This window comes from Branchiostoma lanceolatum, chromosome 19, assembly GCF_035083965.1.
Source record: "Branchiostoma lanceolatum isolate klBraLanc5 chromosome 19, klBraLanc5.hap2, whole genome shotgun sequence".
Lineage (NCBI taxonomy): Eukaryota > Metazoa > Chordata > Leptocardii > Amphioxiformes > Branchiostomatidae > Branchiostoma > Branchiostoma lanceolatum.
This window is the reverse complement of record NC_089740.1, coordinates 14,772,518-14,796,037: the sequence shown is the minus strand read 5'-3', so window position 1 is coordinate 14,796,037 and position 23,520 is coordinate 14,772,518. Positions and strand designations below refer to the sequence as shown.

The 23,520-nt window shown below is 39.8% G+C and overlaps 2 protein-coding genes across 2 annotated transcripts; both read left to right on the top strand.

Annotated features, from left to right (window-relative positions):
- Positions 1 to 2,310: 2,310 nt before the first annotated feature.
- LOC136425192 (EGF-like repeat and discoidin I-like domain-containing protein 3) lies at positions 2,311 to 5,034 on the top strand. The gene is made up of 4 exons (XM_066413988.1): positions 2,311 to 2,457; positions 4,150 to 4,291; positions 4,675 to 4,859; positions 5,017 to 5,034. Exons 1-4 carry the CDS (start codon positions 2,311 to 2,313, stop codon positions 5,032 to 5,034), a joined length of 492 nt encoding a protein of 163 aa, XP_066270085.1.
- Positions 5,035 to 8,430: 3,396 nt separating this feature from the next.
- On the top strand, positions 8,431 to 21,654 carry LOC136425191 (uncharacterized). The gene is made up of 21 exons (XM_066413987.1): positions 8,431 to 8,562; positions 8,795 to 8,936; positions 9,292 to 9,473; positions 9,683 to 9,829; positions 10,082 to 10,223; positions 11,886 to 12,055; positions 12,471 to 12,539; positions 12,904 to 13,045; positions 13,427 to 13,611; positions 14,486 to 14,627; positions 14,742 to 14,929; positions 15,811 to 15,952; positions 16,335 to 16,498; positions 17,385 to 17,526; positions 17,872 to 18,053; positions 18,510 to 18,656; positions 18,918 to 19,059; positions 19,990 to 20,165; positions 20,975 to 21,116; positions 21,355 to 21,548; positions 21,643 to 21,654. The coding sequence occupies exons 1-21, from the start codon at positions 8,431 to 8,433 to the stop codon at positions 21,652 to 21,654; spliced, it is 3,084 nt and encodes a 1,027-aa protein (XP_066270084.1).
- Positions 21,655 to 23,520: the final 1,866 nt, after the last annotated feature.

Genomic DNA, 23,520 nt, shown 5'->3' with positions numbered 1-23,520 from the left:
TTTTCTGATGACATATCAAGCCTAACTGTTTTAGGTTCTTGTGATCCGGTCCACAAGAAAGCAAGTACAGTCAGAACCGATATGGCTATCGGAAAATAGCACATTATAATCCATCAAAGTCTGACTCGTAGAAAGCCTGACTCGTAGAGCCTGGTAAGTTTGCTCACAATGTCTATATTTTATACAAAATGACGCTCGTGGACACTTTAATAGCTTATCTACCGAAGGGATTAGAAACTACACACTGGAGTTTGAAAAATAAAATTTTATTGATTAATGTGTATACCTTTCAATTCTCCGCATCGTAAAAAGTAAAATGCAAAGTAACGGTTTCAACAAAAAACGGTTTTTGGGCCAGCATGTAAAACTGTGTGCTATTATACTTTGGGTGTGTTCGACACAGACCCATGACTGATGTAAAATATTATTAGGCTCGACAGGCTCTCCTCGAGATGAGGTGAGGGGTCGAGCTCCTCGTAGAAGTTTTAAGGCGCGAAATTCAACGCGTTCTCCAAACAGTTTTAGACTAAAAATTATCGATCTACAGTTAGAATTGCTGCGGTCCCCGTATACCATTTTGTGTCTTTTACCGGCGTAAAAGCGTTAAAAAAACACAACATAAAACACCAACTCATCTATATTCATGGTGTACTATTCGTGTTGGTTGAGGACAAGGCCATTGGAGCCATTATTTGAGGGTTGGGTGTGCCTTCACAAGAGGTTTATGAATTTTTGATAGTTTATACATGACTGAGTTTTCTTAGTATCTGCATATGTTGAGATGCTGTGTGCGAGTTGGGTGTGCCCCACCTACAGGTTAAGACCTTTTCAGCTCTAGCGAGCACGGATAATAGAAACGTCAGATCGATCTTTCCAAAAACCATTTATTCGAAAATGATACCGCTCTGGGCATGAATATTCTTCATTTTTATAAAGCAACGCAGATGAGAGCTGCATGAACATTCGTAAGATTATGACGTTTCTCTACATTACCTTACCTTAATCTTTTCCACCAAGAATCATTGCATAGTGAGACTTCATCGGCTTGTTTCAATGAATGAATTTTATTGCTCAACGATCGTACTTGGTACAATGTATGGCATTAAATCAACAGTACTACAATGATTATTATGTTATCGATCACAGTATATGGGTTACAATATAGCCATGTATGGCTAATTCGCTGCGCTTTTGGAATAATGTGTAGAGAAATTGACCTATGTATATGGATATAGGAGTCGGACATGACTACAATACATGGAATATGTCGTTTTGTGTACCAGATAGGGTGAAGTTTGTCTTAGTAGAGATTAAATAACCCTTAAAGAAAGGTTTTGGGATCCCTCCCTGATAACAAATCTCCTAGCCTGGATGACATCCCGGCCATCATCTTGAAATACCTGGTAATTCAATGACCTTCTTTTACATCTGTGCAACCAAACTTTTATGTATCACAGACCACCATCTTCCTGGCTAAAAGGAGGAATTGTTCCCATCCAAAGAAAGGTGACTTAACATCTGCCTCCATCTATAGAGGTATTACTCTCACTCCCATTGCAGCAAAGTTTTATAACAGATTTTTACTTAACCTCTCACCCCTGTAATTGATCCCATTTCCAGGAGGAATCAAAATGGATTTAGAAAAGGGAGGTCTAATATTTCACAGATACTTGCAATACGTCGTATGATTGAAGAGATGAGGAGATTCAATCTTTTAGAATTTCGTGTTATTTTTTCGTTGATTTTCGTAAGGCATTTGATTTTAGCACAAACACCGTACAGTATGGTATTCCACAATGTCTCATAAAAGCAGTCAGAGATCTGTATAGAAATACTATAGCCTCAGTTTTTAAACCTGATGGGGAGACTAGTTCATTTGGGGTAGTTACAGGAATTTCTCCAGGGTGACACTTCAGCAACTTATCTATTTATCATTGTACTTGACTATGACTATGTTCGAAGACTCTCACTAGACATAAATGAAAACAAAGGTATAAACATCAAACCGCGCAGGAGTCGAATATACCCTGCTCAGAATCTCACTGATATGGATTTTGCAGATGACCTTGCTTTATTTGCTGAATTGGGCAAAAATGTCTCTGCATTCCTAGTGGGGCTTTACTGTAATGAATCAAAGACTGAATACATTGGTAGCATTTCTGGAACATTGAAACTCAGATCCCCGTCTGGGGCACTCATTTATTGTGCTATAGACACGGTGGGTAAGACCCCATTGCCCCTACTGCCTCAAAACGGCTATGGAACTACCTTTACCGGTACCGTTATCCAGCATGTAGCGATCCGCTTGGGATGGAATCTGGTGCCATACCTGATGACAGCATCACTGCATCCTCGTTCTGGCAGGCTTGGCATGAGCCTTGGCGCGGGCGGTTACACGGAGTCACCGGCGAAGCCGCCTGGGTTTCCATGCACAGCAGGATCGGAGAGTGGTTGCAGGTAGGCATGCAATTTCATTAACTAAACAATCGTGTTCTCCCTGCAGGAAAATGGAATTCTATTCTGGCAATACGTTTATCACTATATATATATATATATATATATATATATATATATATATATATATATATATATATATATATGTATATGTATATGTATATGTATATGTATATGTATATGTATATGTATATATATATATATATATATATATATATATATATATATATATATATATATATATATATATATATATATATATATATATATATATATATGTATATGTATATGTATATGTATATGTATATGTATATGTATATGTATATATATATATATATATATATATATATATATATATATATATATATATATATATATATATATATGTATGTATGTATGTATGTATGTATGTATGTATGTATGTATGTATATATATATATATATATATATATATATATATATATATATATATATATATATATATTAGGTTTAACAGTGAATCAAAGGGATTTAGCGGTCTTGAGAAAACGTCCGTAAAAAGGTTTACCTGGTCGACGTTTTCGTAACTGCTTACTTTCTTTCATCAGCATTGTTAGATTGTTTTACTACTTGTCACAACATAACCATGTTGGTGTCGTGCGGCGTAACGGCTAGACCATTCGGCCGTCAAACAAGGGGACCCGAGTTCGATCCCGGCTTGCCCCCAGACATGTCTGGACATGCGCCCGGACGGTGTGCCCCTGGGAAAGGCAGTTAACACAGATTTCCTCACTTCACTCAGGTGTAAATGAGTATCAAGCTTCGCTTACTATACATAGTGATGTTACCTAGCTTCGGTTAGGGCTGTCCCTCGGATAGGACGTTAAATGGAGGTGATTGAGGAGAGCGACACCTTGAGCACATTAAAGAACCTGCCACACTTTTCGAAAAGTGTAGAGGTCCATCCTTACAGTCTGGTTTGGGTTCACATCTTGAAAAGGTGATAGTCACCTGATATGTCAATCCTTCCACAAATGTGGTAAATCTGAATAAATAAATAAACCATGCGGTTCAAAATGTCGGCCAAGAAAATCTTCTAGAGGTTGTGATGTTTTGAGCAGGCATTTCATGCTTTTACCGCACTGACAATATCTAACTGCATAACCAATAGCTGTCAATATCGTCTAGTTTCAGCCTACATGAATGTCTTCAATAGAAAGGTGAATCTGCTGCTCTTCTTGCTTCTTATTTTACATTCTATGACAAAATAAACAACTCCATGTGAATTGCCTTTCAGGTGGATTTAGGGGAAATGAAGCGCGTCACGGGAACTATCATTCAGGGTCGGTATAAAGCGGACGAGTGGGTGACGTCATACAAACTCCAGTACAGTACATATCGGATTACCTGGACGACATACTCCTTCAACAATGGCTTAGAAATGGTATCTGAAAAGATTATCACTTTGTATTTTCAGATTAAAGAAAATACCACAAGGGATGAATTTTTCCTGAACATTTTATATACTAAAGCGGTTTTGATCTATTAGTTTTATCAGCACTATTCAGCGTGTGGGTATTGGACGGAATGTACAGAAATTATATCGTCATTGATAGTGATAAAGACTTCTTTGTCTAGATCTAAATCTGCATGAACTATACTATACAGAAGAGTAGAAGAAATCTTCATCTTAAGTATCCGTTTACCTTTTTCCAGGTATTTCCAGGCAGTGCCGGCAGGAATATCCCTGTCACGAACCTACTGAACAACCCAGTTGATGCCCGTTATGTGCGTTTCCTGCCTCAGACATGGTATGGACGCATTTCCATGAGGGCGGAGGTTGTGGGCTGTGACACAAGTAGGTTTCAAGCCTGATGAGATGTGCTGGAGTATTCCTAACGTTTAAAATTGAAATTGTTAATTATTTTATTCCATAACCAAGGGCGTTACGTGGTTCAGTTTTGGACTCAGTACATCGCCATATGCATGAGGGCGGATATTGTGGGCTGAAACACCATTAGGTTATAAAACTGAACCAGATGTACCTAAAAATGTCTTAACATCTTGAAGTAAAAACTATAATTAAATCTTTTACATAAAAATGCAGAAAGAAAATTTTGGTAGATGAACGTTTCATCACGTAAGGGAAATACACATTACAACCTGTTACAAGTGGAGTTTCAAGCATTGTGAATAGAAAACAGTCCCTTTGTTAATGGTTTTATCTACTTGATCCCCCAGATGCAGTAGTCCCAACCTGTCCCTATGTGCTTGGGATGGAATCTGGTGCCATACCTGATGGCAGCATCACTGCGTCCTCGTTCCATGGTCCTACTTTCGAGCCTTACCTCGCGCGGTTATACGGAGTCGCCGGCGGAGGCGCCTGGATAGCCGAGCACCCTCACACCATCGGAGAGTGGCTGGAGGTACGCATACATCTTCATTAACTTGATTAAGTATACATCTTCCTGCTGGAAAATTGGACTTTTATTTGTCAATACGTTTATCACTAGATATATCCGGTTTATCAGTAAATTTTATTTCTATTTATTTATTTGTTTGACTGTGTATACGGTACAACAGCCAAGGATGCCCGACTAGCAGTAGCTATTGTAAGGGGTCAACCTTGCTGCACAATACATAGTGGAATAAAATAGTTACATTAGTTAACAAGATAAAATCATACAGGCATACAATCATACAAGCTCTCACAAGTAATAAACATGTACATTCTTTAAGTAACACGCTATAGGATCTAAAGGAGAGAAAATTCATTGTCTATCAACGGGCTGTACAGTGGAATAATAGAAACTTCATACTAGGACCGGGGAGTTTAAACAGAGAATCGGTCCCCCAGGGACCTCCATGCCATATTTTTAAAAGTAGAAAGTGAGGGGACAGTCAGTAAATCATAGGGATTAAGCAGTCCAGACAAAACGTCCGTAAAAACTGACTGACGTTTTCGTAACTGCTTACTTTCCGTCATCTGGGCAGACTTGTGAGATTGTTTTGATAATGTGGTTCCAAATACTGGCCAGGAAAATCTTCCAGAGGTTGTGATGTATGAGCAGGCATTTAATGCATTTATTGCATTGAGAATATCAAACTGCATAATCATATTTGGTCAGTATGATCTAGTTTTAACGTACAAGCATCTCTTTAATCTGCTGTTTTTCTTCCTTCTTATTTTGTATTTTATAACAAAACAACCAACTACATGTGAATTGCTTTTAAGGTGGATTTAGGGGAAATAGAGCGCGTCACGGGAACCATCATCCAGGGTCGGCCTAATAGCAACCAGTGGGTGACGTCATACAAACTCCAGTACAGTCAAGATCGGATTACTTGGACGACATATGCTCACAGCAATGGCTCAGATATGGTATCTGTAAAATTGTCACTTTGTATTTATTTTTATATTCAAGATAATACCATAATAACATTATTTTTTCCTGAACATTTTATATAGGAAACTATATTGATCTGATGAAGATCTTTTTGTCTAGATCTAAAGCTGAATAAACTATACTATACTATACAGAAGAGTAGAATCTAAAGTATCCGTTTACCTTTCAGGTCTTTCCAGGTAGTGTCGACAGGACTACCCCCGTCATCAACCTACTGAACAGCCAAGTTGATGCCCGTTATGTGCGCTTCGTGGTTCAGTCCTGGCATACGATGGTCAGCATGCGGGTGGAGATTGTGGGCTGTAACACCAGTAGGTTGCAAGACAGAGGAGATATGTGCTTGAGTCTTCCTAACTTTTCTAAGTGGAATTTTTAATCTATTCTATTCCATGACCAAGGGCGTTTCGTGGTTCAGTCTTGGACTCAGAATATTGTAATGAGGGCGGAGATTGTGGGCTGTAACGCCAGTAGGTTTCAACCCAGATGACATGTGTCAACATTGCCGGATTCATTCTTTTCTTTAATCATTGTAGAATGATTGGATGAAACGATAAATAGCGGTGGCTCTTAAGGTGCAGAAAGTTTGTGACATTCCGTTTCCTTTAAGGGTTGATGGCAAAACCCGATGTAGACGTCTTATCTAACTCATATCTAAAAAAAAAAACGTTTAGTACTGTGTCTAGAATTTCTACTTTGTGAAATTTAAAATCCAGGAGCCCAAAATGCATGTGTTGGGACCCCTAGATGTTGTCGAGCTTGGGAGTTTGTCTTTCGGTCTCTTCAATTTGCACGTCTCTTCAGATGGGTATTTTTCATGTTTAGAACTCGGAAATTATGTCACATAAAAGACGACATTTGTCTTTAGTTAGCTGGTGACTTATTGAGGATTCGTTTCCCTTCGAGCTTGTACTTTTTCAAAACTACCCTTTAAACATTTTTTTTTCATATCTTTTTCTTGTCATGTCCTCCCAGCCTAAGTTGCATCGTGTTTGTGAAACGGTTAGGTTATTTCCTGACTCAGTGGTCCTGGGTTCAAATCCCTTGACAGACCACCATGTTGTGGTTTTGGGAAAGACACTTTCCTCGCTCCATGTAGGTGAACAAGAGTTCGGAGACCTCATATCTCCATGAGCTGATTGTGCAAAGACCTGCACATTTACATAATCTTTGCTTGATCATATACACCTTTTACTTACACAGGTCAAAATGCCGACAGTCAAATAATTTAATACTTAGAAGAAGTATGGCGCTTTTGCATTAATTATGTAAAGTAGAAATGTATTTGCATAATTGGTATCTGTAAATGATTTAACTGCCATAAACTAAATGTTACTTCAAAACTTCAAATATATATTTTTCTCATAAACTCTATAATATGCACTTCTTTACAATTATGTACATCTCTGTCCAAGCTATCTCTATCATTTAAATCCGTGATTCCCTTGTTCAGTTATTCTCAGCATACCAAAGATCATCATAATCAACACAGACAAGCAGACCCAAAACAATTTCTCCATTTTTTTTATTGAGATTAGAAATTAGTGCCTGGTTGGGGAGGTAAAAGATGGTGGAAGGAGAGGATAGGGATTCGCTTCTCAATATCGCGCCATAGACATGGTGCTTCAAGTACCGTTATAGCATCTTGTATTGGCATAGAGTTGTAGATAATGTTGATTCAAGTTAAGTCTAGCCTGATCTGTATTACAAGAAACCGTTATGAAAGTTTTATAATGTATGTCAAGACGTCGGTAGCATTTTCCTTGTGTATTTAAGATAATGTGATATTGTACAGTGTACGCAATTCAGCTTTTAGCTGCCGTGTTACACTTTTTCTTAATTAATAAACCATTCAGTCACTCATTCATTCAGACACAGTGGGTAAAACCCACTGCCCCTATGGCCTCAAAACGGACTGTTTTGAACTCTTACCGTTTTACCTCCCAGCAACATGTAGCGATCCACTTGGGGTGGAATCTGGTGCCATACCTGATGACAGCATCACTGCATCCTCGTTCCATAGTGCTGATCTCGTTCCTTACAACGGGCGGTTAAACGGAGTCGTCGGTGGAGGCGCCTGGATGGCCCAGTCAAACACCATCGGACAGTGGCTGCAGGTAGGCATACATCTTTATAATTTAAGCAATCTTGTTCTGTACATTATCTTTCAATACGTCTATCGCTATATATATTTCAGGTTTAACAGCGAATCGTAGGGATTAAGCAGTCCTCACAACACCACCATAAAAATGTCTACGTTAACAACGGTTACGTAACTGCTTAGTTTCCTTAATCAGGGCAGCCTTATCATTTGTTTTACTACCTGACGCAACGCAAACTCTGCTATCCTAAATGTCGGCCAGGAAAAACTGCCAGAGGTTCTGCTGTTTATAACTTGGATTTCACGCATTTGCCGCATTAAATATATATTCCAAATCTGCATAATCAATTTTCGTCCATACGGTCTAGTTTCAGCCTACATGTATGTCTTCATGCAAAAGGTAAATCTACTGCTCTTCTTGCTTCTTATTTTGCATTCTATAACAAAACAACCAACCACATGTGAATTGCATTTCAGGTGGATTTAGGTGAGATGAAGCGCGTCACGGGCACCATCATTCAGGGTCGGCTTAATACCGAACAGCGAGTGACGTCATACAAACTCCAGTACAGTATGGATGGGATTATTTGGACAGCATATGCCGGCAGCGATGATTCGGAAATGGTAGGTGAAAAATCAAGATATCACTTTGTTTTTATACTTAGATTTAACAAAATTTCAATTGTTCTGGACATTTTCAATAGCAGAGCGGTTTTGATCCAAAAGTTTTATTTGCACTTTTCAGTATTGGTCCTATACACATTGTACAGAAACTGTCTATATCTACAGCTGATTAAACTAAACTATACAGAAGATTGTAAGAAAACCTCCTTCAAAATATTCTTTTACCTTCCAGGACTTTGCAGGCAACGTCGACAGGAGTACCCCTGTCACGAACCTACTGAACAACCCAGTTGATGCCCGTTATGTGCGTTTCCTGCCTCAGACCTGGAATCATGTTATGTCCATGAGGGCGGAGATTGTGGGATGCAACACAAGTATGTTTCAAGCCGTATGAGATGTACTTGAATATGCCTAGTTCTTTAATTGGAATTTTCATATAATTTCATTTCATAACCGAGGTGAAATGGAAAATTAGAAATAAACATTACATACTGTCAGGAAATCGTTGCCATGGTGCCAACACAAAAAAATGATAAACTTATTACAATTATTGTGAACTTTTCACTAACAAAAGTCTAGGGAAAGTCACCAAGTTTGGAAGTCCTAGCACATGTCTCTTAGCAGTTGTATGACGTCAAATTTGGAGCGGGCACTTTTAGCCAGTCTAGGTAAGGTCAAATAGGAAACGGCACTCTTTTTGTTAATAGTTTCATCTACTTGACCCTCCAGCTGCAGTTCTCCCCTGTCTATATCTGCTTGGGATGGAATCTGGTGCCATACCTGATGACAGCATCACTGCATCCTCGGTCCATTATGAACCTGGTTACGAGCCTTACCGCGGGAGGTTATATGGAGTCGCCGGCGAAGGCGCCTGGAGATCCAAGTACAACAGGATCGGGGAGTGGTTACAGGTAGGCATACATCTTCCTAAACTAAACAATCGTGTTCTGTACATTCTCTCCCTGCTGGAAAATTGGCTTTTTATCGGTCAATACGTTTATCACAGTTATATAAATACATGTATATCTATCAGTGAATCATAGGTAAATCTGCTGCTCGTCTTGCTTCTTATTTTGCAATTCATGACAAAATATCCAACTCCATGTGAATTGCCTTTCAGGTGGATTTAGGGGAAATGAAGCGCGTCACGGGCACCATCATTCAGGGTTGGAATGGGACAGACAATTGGGTGACGTCATACAAACTCCAGTACAGCACAGATCGGATCACTTGGACGACATATGCAGGCAGCGATGAATCAGATATGGTATCTGAAAAGACATCACTTGATTCTTGTTTATAGATTTTAAAAAAGATCACTTAGCCTTATTTCACCTCAACATTTTATATAGCAGAATGGTTTTTATATATTAGTTTTATATGCACTATTTAGAGTGTGGCACTTGGACGAATTGTACAGAAACAATTTGGTCATTGATAGTGATAAAGATCTTTCTTTAATTATACTACACAAAAGAATAGAAGAAACACTCATCTAAAGTATCCGTTTACCTTCCAGATCTTTCAAGGCAACGTCGATAGTAGTACCCCTGTCACCAACCTACTGAACAACCCAGTTGATGCCCGTTATGTGCGCTTCGTGGTTCAGTCCCGGACTATTCTTATCGCCATGAGAGTTGAGATTGTGGGATGTTACACAAGTAGGTTTCAACCTGATGAGACGCGTTTGAATATGCCTAGCGTTTCTGAGAGGAATCTTAAACTTATGTTATTCCATAACCAAGGAACAAGGGAAAATCAAAGATAAACATTTCATCACATAAGAAACAGAAAGGCACGCAGTCTTTTCCCCAGAAAGTATTGTGTTTGTGAGAATTCATTTCAGATATTAGATACACAGCTGAAAATGGTAATTTGTGATAAGAGTTTTTAGTAACATTATAATTAGCCGTGTAAATGAAGACTGTTGTGTAGGGAGATTATTTCGCCTGGCTTATACTAAAGTAGATTGATACGAAGAAAGGCAACATTTGCGAGCAAATACAGCATGTTTAGCCATACTCCTTGCCATGCAAAAAATTGGACTGTCCTAAAATAACAATGGGCCATTCTAAAATATTTTAACTAAAACAATGAATCACCCCAGTTCAAAATTGAGTTTAAAAACAATTAGTCTCCCCTCCATACAGGAGTCTTCCAGTAGCACCTCAACACAATATGGACCAGTCTAAAACCATATCCACTTAAACCAAATACACTTCTGCTAACAAATGGACTTTTTCATAATCACTCCAGCTCAAAATTGTTATAAATGATTAAAGAATCCTCCCCTTGCAAGAATGGGATATTCCCTGCCATCTCCATGTAAACTAGACCAGTCGAAAAATATCCGCTCAAAACTACACTCTTGCGCCAAATGACCCAAAACAACATATTTCAGCGATAGTATGGGTGAAATATAAAAATGTGACACCCCTATGTTGGAATGCATGATTCAATAGTATACATTTTGGGCTGAAAATAACGAACCGACGAAAGAATTTGGTTTATTTAAAAAATCGTTTTGAAAGGCTGTATGCCAAACATTTGAATGAGGGCCTGTGTACATGACCAAGGCAGTCACATGCCAAATTTCACATGATTTTGGTTTAATACATTGGAACTGGAGATGTGTATCTTTGTTCAAAAAAGAGTGAACAAAGCCATGTAATCACATGTCCTATGCATTCCCATACCACATTTGTTATGAATACTAGCACACCTGCGCCAGAAATGCAAAATAAATAGATTAACTCAATTGGCCAATCAGGTGGTCGCATTTTTGAATGCAGTGCTCACATTGGTTGTCACTTCCAACACTGTATGTAGTATTGAAAATGACAGAAGTGGCAAATATTGTCAAAAAAGCCCAAAATAAATCGTTTTGAAGAAACGTATGCCAAAAATGGGAATGTAGTCCTTTAAATATTTGTTCAAGGCACATCTACAGCAAATTTCAGGTCATTCGATCGGTTGAAATACCAGGGCGCAGGAGGCCAAGATATGCATCATTGGTCATAAAAACCTCAATAAACCACTTTCAAGGTCAATATCGAAAAAATATTTTTAAGTGTCCGGGGGTATTTGCCTACACTACTTTTGTACCGAATTTCAGGTCATTTGGTCGGAAAAAGACAGAGATGAATCAATTCGAAGATTTGACAGAAGGAGAAGGAGAAGAAACCTGAGTAAAAACAACATGTTGAGCCATACTAGCCATACTAGGTATGGCTAAACATAACTATACACGAGTGCAGTTATAAGTATCGGAAATAGGAAACGGCACTCTATTACCTTATGGTTTCATCTACTTGATCCCCCAGCTGCAGTCCCTCCAGCCTGTCCATATATGCTTGGGATGGAATCTGGTGCCATACCTGATGGCAGCATCACTGCATCCTCTTTTGGTAATAGTTACGAGCCTTACCACGGGCGGTCCAACGGTGCAAGCGCTTGGATGGCCAAGTCACACACCATCGGAGAGTGGTTGCAAGTAGGCATACATCTTCACTAACTAAACAATCGTGTTCTGTTTATATATTATCACCAGCTGGAAACTTTTATCTGTCAATACGTTTATCACTATACAAATATCAGGTTTACCAGTGAATCATATGTGTACCTTGCAGACGTTTTCGTAACTCCTTAGTTCCCTTCATCAGCCTTGTTAGATTGTTTTACCACATGAAGCAGCACCACCCTGCGGTCAGGAAATGTCGGCTAGGAAAATCCTCCAGAGTTTTTGATGTTTTGACCTGGGATTTCACGCATTTGCCGCATTGAAAATAACTAACTTCATAATCAATTTTCGTCAATATGGTATAGTTGAGCTCATATCTAGTGTTCTTATTCCTTCTTATTTTGCATTCTATGACAAAATAACCAACTACATGTGAATTTCCTTTCAGGTGGATTTAGGTGAGATGAAGCGCGTCATGGGCACCATCATTCGGGCTCGGCCTAATACCGGGATGTGGGTGACGTCATACAAACTCCAGTACAGTACAAATCGGATTACTTGGACGACATATCCCGGCAGCGATGAATCAGATATGGTATCTGACAATATGTTACTTTGTTTTCTTTATCTTTAGATTGAACAAAAATACCACAAAGCATTAATTTTTCCTGAACATTTTATATAGCAGAGCAGTTTTGATCCACTAATTTTATCTGAAGTATTTAGAGTGTAGCCACTGTTGGTCTTGGACGGATTGTACAGAAACTATTTGGCCATTCATAGTGATAAAGATGTTTTTTGTCTACATCTAAAGCTGAATAAACTATTTTATACAGAAGACTACAAGAAATCCTCATCTAAATTATCCGTTTACCTTCCAGGTCTTTCCAGGCAACGTCGACAGGTATACCCCTGTCACGAACCTACTGAACAACCCAGTTGATGCCCGTTATGTGCGTTTCCTGCCTCAGACATGGGAGTCTCATGTGTCCATGGGGGTGGAGATTGTGGGATGTAACACAAGTACGTTTCAAAGCAAGATGAGATGTGCTTGAATATCACTAACGTTTCTAATCTTATTCTATTCATTTTATTCCATAAGCAAAGGCGTTACTTGGTTCAGCCTTGAACTAATTACATCTCCATGAGAGCGGAGATTGTGGGCTGTAACACCAGTAGGTTATAAACCTGGATCAGATGTGTCTAAATATTTCTAACATCTTTAGTGTGAATCTATAATTCAATGTTTTTACATAATCAATGTAGAATGAAAACGTTGATAGATGAACATTTGATCACGTAAGGATAGGGACAATACAGTACAAGCGGTTACAAGTGAAGTTACCAGCATTGTAAATGGAAAGCACTTTCTTTGCCAATGGTTTTATCTATTTGATCCCCCAGCTGCAGTCCCCCCAGCCTGTCCATATATGCTTGGGATGGAATCTGGTGAAATACCTGATGGCAGCATCACTGCAACCTCGTTCTGGGATCCTGATTTTGACCCTTGCTACGGGCGATTAAATGGAGTCGCTGGTGGAGGTGCCTGGCTACCCTCTCAGGGCAGCATCATCGGACAGTGGTTGCAGGTAGACATACATATTCCTAAATTGCACAATCGTGTTCTGTTAGCTCATTTGGAAGCGTTACTGTCTTTAGTCAATTCGTTCCTCATGTTGAATGAAAGGGATCTAGCCCAAGGATTCTTACAACACACAACCATGAACATATTTACCTGGTCGACGTATCAGAAGCTCCTCAGTTTCCATCCTCAAAGGAGCCTGATAAGAATGTGCCGCTCCTTGCAGCAACACCACCCTGTGGTCCGAAATATCGGCCTGGAAAACTTTTTCGGCGTTGTAATGCTTTGATCTGGGGTTTCATGCATTCGCCGTATAGAGATTCCTAACTATAAAATCAGTATGCATCAATGTGGCCTAATTTCAGCCTACAGAGGATGTGTTTAAGATACAAATAAATCTGTTTTTTTCACTTATTTTGCAATCTGTAAAGAGAAAAAAAAAAAACTATTGCCTTTCAGGTAGATCTAGGCGAAATGAAGCGCGTCATGGGCACCATCATTCAGGGTCGGCTTAATCATGTGAATATGGTGACGTCATACAAACTCCAGTACAGCACAAATCGGATTACTTGGACGACATATGCTGCCAGCGATGGATCAGAAATGGTATCTGAGAAATCAAGAAAGCGCACGACTTTTTTTTAATAGTTTTAATTAAACAAATTAAGGAATTTTATCTTGACATTTTATAAAGCAGAGCGGGTTCGATTCGTCAGTTTTATCTGCGCTATTGATAGTTTGAGTCCTGGACGAATTGTACAGAAACTATTTGGTCATTAGCACTGATAAAGACCGTCTTCCTTTTTTCGATCTAGCGCTGAATAAACTATACACAATATAGTAGAAGAAACCCTAATCTGAAGCATCCGTTTGCCTTCCAGGTATTTTCAGGCAACGTCTACATGAATACTCCTGTCACGAACCTACTGAACAACTCGGTTGATGCCCGTTATGTGCGTTTCGTGGTTCAGTCGTACAATCGGAACATCGCCATGAGGGTGGAGATAGTGGGCTGTAACACCAGTAAGTCATAAAACTCAACCAGATGAACCTAAATATTTCTTCTCTCTTGAAGTGAAATCATTGTAAATGGAAAGCACTTTCTTTGCCAATGGTTTTATCTATTTGATCCCCCAGCTGCAGTCCCCCCAGCCTGTCCATATATGCTTGGGATGGAATCTGGTGCCATACCTGACGGCAGCATCACTGCATCCTCAGTCCATTATGAACCTGGTTACGAGCCTTATCGCGGGAGATTAAATGGAGTCGCTGGTGGAGGTGCCTGGATAGCCTCGCAGGACAGCATCATCGGACAGTGGTTGCAGGTAGACATACATATTCCTAAATTGCACAATCGTGTTCTGTACATTAGCTCATTTGTGTTACTATTTTTAGTCAATTCGTTCCTCATGTTGAATGAAAGGGATCTAGCCCAAGGGTTCTTACAACACACAACCATGAACATATTTACCTGGTCGACGTTTCAGAAGCTCCTCAGTTTCCATCCTCAAAGGAGCCTGATAAGAATGTGCCGCTCCTTGCAGCAACACCACCCTGTTGTCCGAAATATCGGTCTGGAAAACTTTTTCAGCGTTGTGATGCTTTGACCTGGGGTTTCATGCATTCGCCGTATAGAGATTCCTCACTGTAAAATCAGTATGCATCAATGTGGCCTAATTTCAGCCTGCAGAGGATGTTTTAAAGATACAAATAAATCTGTGTTTTTTTCGTATTATTTTGCAATCTGTAAAGAGAAAAAAACAACTATTGCCTTTCAGGTTGATATAGGCAAAATGAAGCGCGTCATGGGCACCATCATTCAGGGTCGGCTTAATCAAGAGCAATGGGTGACGTCATACAAACTCCAGTACAGCACAAATCGGATTACTTGGACGACGTATGCCGCCAGCGATGGATCAGAAATGGTATCTGAAAAATCAAGAAAGCGCACGACTCTTTTTAATAGTTTTAATTAAACAAATCAATGAATTTTATCTGGACATTTTATAAAGCAGAGCGGGTTCGATTCATAAGTTTTATCGGCGCTATAGATAGTTTGGGTCCTGGACGGATTGCCCAGAAACTACTTGGTCATTATAGCACTGATAAAGACCATCTTCTTTTTTAGATCTAGCGCTAAATAAACTATACTACACAATAGAGTAGAAGAAACCCTAATAATCTGAAGTATCCGTTTACCTTCCAGGTATTTCCAGGCAACGTCTACAGGAATACTCCTGTCACGAACCTACTGAACAACCCAGTTGATGCCCGTTATGTGCGTTTCCTGATTCTGTCCTGGCTGGGGATAATCACCATGAGGGCGGAGATTGTGGGCTGTAACACCAGTAGGTTTTAAGCCGAATAAAATGTTCTTCAGTTTTTCTAATGTTTCTAAGTAGGATTTGTGACTTTTTTTATTCCATAACAAAGGGCGCTACGTGGCTCTGTCTTGAAGTCATTACATCGCCATCAGGGCGGATATTATGGGGTGTAACACCAGTAAGTCATAAAACTGAATCAGATGAACCTAGATATTTCTTCCATCTTGAAGTGAAATCTATAATTCAATCTTTTACATAATCAATGTAGAATGAAAACGTTGATAGATGAACATTTGATCACGTAAGGATAGGGACAATACAGTACAAGCGGTTACAAGTGAAGTTACCAGCATTGTAATTGGAAAGCACTTTCTTTGCCAATGGTTTTATCTATTTAATCCCCCAGCTGCAGTCCCCCCAGCATGTCCATATATGCTTGGGATGGAATCTGGTGCCATACCTGATGAAAGCATCACTTCACCCTCGGGATTCGCTTACAGAGGACGATTAAATGGAGTCGCTGATGGAGGTGCCTGGATACCGTATAACATCATCGGACAATGGTTGCAGGTATACATACATATTCATAAATTGCACATATTGATCAATCCTGTTCTGTACATCAGCCCTTTTGGAAGTGTTACTATTTTTAGCTGAATGAAATGGATCTAGTCTAAGGTTTCTTACAACACAACCTTGAACATATTTACTTGGCAGACGTTTCAGAAGCTAATCAGTTTCTATTCTCAGTGGAGCCTGTTAATAATGTACCGTTGCTTGCAGCAACCAAACCCTGCGGTCCGAATTATCGGCAAGGAAAACCTTTCGGCGTTGTGATGTTTTGACCTGGGGTTTCATGCATTCGCTCTATAGAAATGTCTCGCTCGTGCTGTAAAATCCGTATGCATCAATTGGCCTAATTTCAGCCAATAGATGATGTTTTTAAGATACAAGTAAATTTGTTTTTTTTCTTATTATTTTGCAACCTGTAAAGAAAAACAACAACTATTGCATTTAGTAGTAGTAGTAGTAGTAGCAGTAGTAGTAGTAGTAGTAGTAGTAGAACCTTCATTTTGCCTTTCAGGTAGATCTAGGCGAAATGAAGCGCGTCATGGGCACCATCATTCAGGGTCGGCTTAATTATGAGCATTGGGTGACGTCATACAAACTGCAGTACAGTACGAATCGGATTACTTGGATTACATATGCCGCCAGTAATGGATCAGAAATGGTATCTAAAGTACTCTACTTTTTTTCATTTTCAGATTAAACAAAATTAATCAATTTTTCTGCACTATTGATAGTGTGGGTCTTGGACGGTTTGTACAGAAACTACTTGCTCAATATAGTAGTGATAAAGATATTCTTCTTTTTTTTCTAGATCTAGCGCTAAATAAACCATACTATGCAGTACAGTAGAACAAACCCTAATCTGAAGTATCCGTTTACCTTCCAGGTATTTCCAGGCAACGTCTACATGAATACGCCCGTCACGAACCTACTGAACAACTCGGTAGATGCCCGTTATGTGCGTTTCGTGATTCTGTCCCGGTTGGACAGAATCGCCATGAGGGCGGAGATTGTGGGCTGTGACACAAGTAGGTTTTAATTCGAATTGAATGTGCCTAAACATTCCTAACATCTTCAATTGGAATTTAGAATCCATTCTTGTCCATATGCAATGTAGAATTGAAACGTAATCAAGGGAATGGAACATAAGAATTTCATTAATATGTAACCGAAAAAGTATCACTAGGCACTTATTTGACTTAGCATCATTGAATTGTGAGACTCGTTCTAACTGTTTGAAGAAGTCCAGAGTTTAATTTCTATAAAAGTTGCCAAAACTTTAGAGCTATACAATGATATAACCAGCAATGGGACTGTACAAGGGAGGTTATGCACTTGACTAAACTAATTGTTTGATTTACCTGTTCCCTCAGACGCAGTCATCCCAGTCTGTCCACATATGTTTGGGATGGAGTCTGGTGCAATACCTGATGACAGGATCACGGCGTCCTCTTTCCAAGTTGTCGGTTCCGAGGCTTACCTCGGGCGGTTACACGGAGTTGCCGTCGTAGGTGCCTGGGTATCCAAGTACAACAGCATCGGAGAGTGGTTACAGGTAGGCATACATCTTCATAAACTAAGAAACCATGTTCTGTACCTGATCTCCCGGTGCGAACTAAATATACTTTCTGTCAACCCTAATTCACTTTGATTTGCTGATATGATAAATATCAGCAAATCACAGTGAATTACGGTTTTTACAACAATCTTGGAAATATTTACCTAGCTGACGTTTCGAAAGCTCCTCAGTTTCCTTCCTCAGGGGAGCCTGAGTGAAGTGTAATAATCATCGCCGCAACATCATCATGCGTTCCGAGTTATCGGTCAGGAAAAATACTTTCGAGGTTTTGATGTTTCGAACAAAGATTTACGCCTTTCCTGCATTGAGAATGTCTAATTGCAAAATTAGCATCCGCCATTTCGACCTAATTGCAGCTTTTGCAACATATCTGCTTTATTTGCTTCTTAATTTGCATTCTATAACGAAAAGCAACTGTTGCCTTGGTACCAGGTGAATTTAGGTGAGATGAAGCTCGTCATGGGCACCATCATTCAGGGACGCCCCACTGACGACCAGTTGGTGACGTCATACAAACTTCAGTACGGTTTGGATGGGATTACTTGGACGACATATGCCGGCAGCGATGGCTCAGAAATGGTATCTGACAAATCAAGATATCACAATGTTTTAGTTTTTATATTAAACAAAATACCACAAATCATTATATTTCTGAACATTTGTATAGCGTTGATCCATTAGTTTTATCTGCGCTACTGATAATGGGTCTTGGACGGAATGTACAGAAACTATTTGGTCATTGATAGTCACCAAGCTATTATTCTAGAGCAAGAGCTGAATAAACTATACCATGCAGAAACGTAGGATAAACCTTCATCTAAAGTACTCGTTTACCTCCAGGTCTTTCCAGGCAACGTCGACAGGTATACCCCCGTCACGAACCTACTGGACAACCCAATTGATGCGAGTTATGTGCGTTTCCTGCCTCAGACCTGGCACGGTCAAATTGCCATGAGGGCGGAGATTGTTGGCTGTCATACCAGTAGGTTTCAACACATTCATAACATCTTAAAAGATGTCAAATTCGGATGCTAGATTTATTCTTTTCCTTTATCATTGTAGAATGATAGGATGAAAGGATAAACATAAATCTTTTATTACATAGATAACCTGAGGATGGAAACAGAACGGCATGTGGTATTTCGCAACAAACATGGTCATGCGCGTTTCTGTTATGAGAGCGGTGGATCGTAAGTTGCAGAAAGTTTGTGAAATACTGTCTCCTTTGAGGAGTGATTGTAAGGCAAGCGTCTTTTTCCCCACTTATACCCAAAAAAATTTAGTAAAATTTCGAAGGTTCTACTTTGCCCTGTGAGACGCAAAATTCAGGAGCTCAAAACGAAAATGTATGTGTAGGTACACCCCAGATGTTGTCGAGCTTGGGAGTTTGTCTTTCGGTCTCTTCAATGTACACTTCTTTCCAGATGGGTATTTTCAGATGAGCTACCGATGTTTGGAACTCGGCAAATTATGTGGTATATAAGTCAACACTTCTCTTTCGTCAGCTTGTGACTTATAAAGGACATAAGGAAATATATAATATTTTACACAGTGCCTAAACATACATAACATAACATTGCGTGAAAACTACCCTAAACACATTTTTGCCTTTGCATGTCCTTCAAGCCTTGGCTGTATCGTGTTTGTGCATTGATTATGGTATTTGACCGAGAACCCAGAGGTCCTGGGTTCGAATCCCCTCACATGCCACCATGTTGTGTCCTTAGGAAAGGCACTTTCCTCGCGCCAAGTAGGTGCAAAATTGGTACCTGACTTCGGTTTGGGAGGTGGTGGAAGGATAGGGTAGGGCTTCGTTTCTCAATATTGTGCCATAGACACAGTGGGTAACATCCCCACTGCCCCTATGGCCCCAACACGGCTATATGACTACCTTTACCGTTTTATCTTCCAGCATGTATCGTTCCACTTGGAATGGAATCTGGTGCCATACCTGATGACAGCATCACTGCGTCCTCGCACTATGGTACTAGTAAAGAGCCTTACCGCGGGCGGTTAAACGGAGTTGCTGGTGTAGGTGGCTGGGTAGGTGGCTGGACATATAACTTTAACATCGGACAGTGGTTGCAGGTAGGCATACATCTCCATTAAGTTAACAATTGTGTTCCGTAAACTAGCTCCATCTTGGAAAAGTGGCTCCTCCCTGTCAACATGTTCATCATGTTTGTAAATCACAAAGATTTAGCGGTTCTTACAACAGCATCTTGAAAACATTACCCAACCGACGTCTCGGTAACTCTTTCATTGTTTTTTTCACCCATTGAGCCTAATTGGATTGCAAAATCAGTAAGATTTAAGTCATTATGCCCTAATTTCAGAATATGCTTTTAACAGAAAGTTATATCTGCTTTCTCTCCGTCTTTGTTTGTTTTATCTAGATCTCCATTAGCGTTAATTTTTCATACATTTCAAACTATTCCTTATGGAGTCGGCCAGTCCATAACGAAAACCATGTAAATGGCCTTGCAGGTGGATTTAGGTGAGATGAAGCGCGTCACGGGCACCATCATTCAGGGTCGTTACACTCAATACAACGGCCCCAATTTTGTGCGGTCATACAAACTCCAGTACAGCACAGATCGGATAACTTGGAAGACATATACCTTTAACAATGGATCAGAAATGGTATGTGAAAATAAAGATATTGATTTGTTCTAACACTTAGATTAAACAAAATACAACAATTTTTTCAGAACGTTTTATATAGCAAAGCGATTTTGATCCAATAGTTTTATCTGGGCTAGTGATAATCAGCCTTAGACAGATTGTACAGAAACTATTTCGTTATTGTTAGTGATAAAAATCTTCCCCTTCTAAATCTAGAGCTGAATGAACTGTAACATACAAACACTAATCTAAAATATTCGTTGACCTTCAAGGTCTTTCCAGGGAACGTCGACAAGGATACCCCTGTCACGAACCTGCTGAACAACCCGGTTGATACCCGTTATGTGCGTTTTGTGGTTCAGTCCTACCAACAGGACGTCGCCATGAGGGCTGAGATTCTGGGCTGTAACATAAGTAGGTTATAAACCCGGATGAGATGATAACATCTTTAGTGGAGTCTGTGATTTTTTCTTTTCCATAATAATCAACGTAGAATGAAATCGTTGTAGAATGAAAACGTTGAGAGTTGAACGTTTCATCGCGTACTGAGGATGGGAACAATAATGTATAAGTTGTTACAAGTTAAGTTACCAGCATGGTAGATGGGAAACACTCTCTTTGCTAATATGGTTTCATCTACCTCATCCCCCAGCTGCAGTCCTCCTCCCAGCCTGCCCACGTATGCTTGGGATGGAATCCGGTGCCATACCTGATGTCAGCATCACTGCTTCTACGTTGCACAATCCAGGTGATAATACCAACCCTTACCACGGGAGATTAAATGGAGTCGCTGGTGGAGGTGCCTGGGTACCCACGCCGCGCAGCATCGTCGGACAATGGTTGCAGGTAGGCATACATATTCATTGATTGCACAATCGTGTTTTGTACATCAGCTCCTTTTGGAAGAGTTACTTTTTATTTTATTCCATACGTTCAATAGGTTGCTGAATGAAAGGGACATTTACAACACACAACCACTATAATATTTACCTGGTCAACGTTTCGGAAGCTACTCAGGTTTTTTTCACCGGGGAGCCGGATAAGAATGTGCCCTTCCTTGCAGCAACACCACCATGTGGTTCGAATTTTCGGCCAGAGTCGTAAAAATTTTACCTGGGATGAAATGCATTTGCAGTATAGAGAATACCTTACTGTGGTTTTTTTCACCGGGGAGCCGGATAAGAATGTGCCCTTCCTTGCAGCAACACCACCATGTGGTTCGAATTTTCGGCCAGAGTCGTAAAAATTTTACCTGGGATGTAATGCATTTGCAGTATAGAGAATACCTTACTGTAAAGTCAGTATACGTTAATATCCAAGCAGATCCATCGGTTGCAAAGACCGTATGCAACTGGCAGGAGAAGTTTTTATTGCAATGAATAACTTCTGCCAGTTGGATACAGTCTTTGCAACCGTTGGATCTGCTTGGAGATTAAGTATGCGTCAATGTGGCCTAATTTCAGTCTTTATAGTATGTCTTTTTAAGTAAGAGATAGGTAAATCTGCCCTTCTTGCCTCTTTTTTTTCAATCTACAAAGAAAAACAACTATTGATTTCAGGTGGATTTGGGAGAAATGAAGAGCGTCATGGGCACCATCATTCAGAGCATGCTTAATTACGGCTACTTTGTGACGTCATACAAACTCTTGTACAGTACAAATCGGATTACTTGGACGACATATGCCGGCAGCGATGGATCGGAAATTGTATGTAAAAAATCAAGATGTTTCTTTTTATTTCTAGATTAAACAAAATGCCACAAATCATTGATTTTTTTCATGATCATTTTATGTAGCAAAGCGGTTTTCATTCAATAGTTTTATCCTCGCTATTACTAATGGGTCTTTGACGGATTGTACGGAAACCATTTGCCACTAATAGTGATAAAGATATTCTTCGTCTACATCTAAGATCTAGAGCTGAATAAACTATACTATAAAGAAGAGTAGACAAAACCCTCATCTAATGTATCCGTTTACCTTCCAGGTCTTTCCAGGCAACATCTACATGAATACTCCTGTCACGAACCTACTGAACAACTCAGTTGATGCCCGTTATGTGCGTTTTGTGGTTCTAACCTGGAGTCAGAGAACTGCCATGAGGGTAGAGATTGTGGGCTGTAACACAAGTAGGTTATAGACCTTGATCATGATGAGATGTGCCTAAACATTCCTAACATCTTCAAGTGGGATTTAGAAGACATTCAAGGGAACTGAACATAAGAATTTCATTACGTGATGATGGGAACCGACTGGCATGTATTCTTTTATGATGTATCATCAGGTACTTCTGTTGTCCCTTAGAGCCTAATCGAATTGTTTATATTTTCAAGGAAGTCCAGAGTTCGCTGCGCAGGGTTAAAAAACATTTTATAGAAAGATATATCTAGCCAAGGGACTTCAAAACTGACGTGTAAGGGTGGTTATGCAATTGACTAAATAAATACTGAAATATATAATGAACTATACACAAATATAGCCACAGTATTTGAATTAGGAAACAGGAATCTCTTTGCAAATAGATTCCTCTACCTGTTTCCCCAGCTGCAGTCCCCCCAGCCTGTCCACATATGTTTGGGATGGAATCCGGCGCCATACCTGACGGCAGCATCACTGCATCCTCGTTCCATGATGTTGGTTCGGAGCCTTACCGCGGACGGTTAAATGGAGTTGCTGGTGTAGGTGTCTGGAGAGCCAGAAACAATATCATTGGAGAGTGGCTCCAGGTAGGCACACATATTCATAAACTACACAATCGTGTTCAGTACATAGTGAACGGTTTATTTTTTCAAACAATGCCACCAACATGGCAGACAAGT

Excerpts from the sequence above, each read along its gene's own strand:
- LOC136425192 (XM_066413988.1), top strand. The coding sequence starts at position 2,311 with ATGGAATCTGGTGCCATACCTGATGACAGCATCACTGCATCCTCGTTC. Across the intron at positions 2,458-4,149 it reads GGATCGGAGAGTGGTTGCAG|GTATTTCCAGGCAGTGCCGG; the intron begins GTAGGCATGCAA and ends ACCTTTTTCCAG. Across the intron at positions 4,292-4,674 it reads GGTTGTGGGCTGTGACACAA|ATGCAGTAGTCCCAACCTGT; the intron begins GTAGGTTTCAAG and ends TTGATCCCCCAG.
- LOC136425191 (XM_066413987.1), top strand. The coding sequence starts at position 8,431 with ATGAAGCGCGTCACGGGCACCATCATTCAGGGTCGGCTTAATACCGAA. Across the intron at positions 14,628-14,741 it reads GATAGTGGGCTGTAACACCA|CTGCAGTCCCCCCAGCCTGT; the intron begins GTAAGTCATAAA and ends TTGATCCCCCAG. Across the intron at positions 16,499-17,384 it reads TCATCGGACAATGGTTGCAG|GTATTTCCAGGCAACGTCTA; the intron begins GTATACATACAT and ends TTTACCTTCCAG.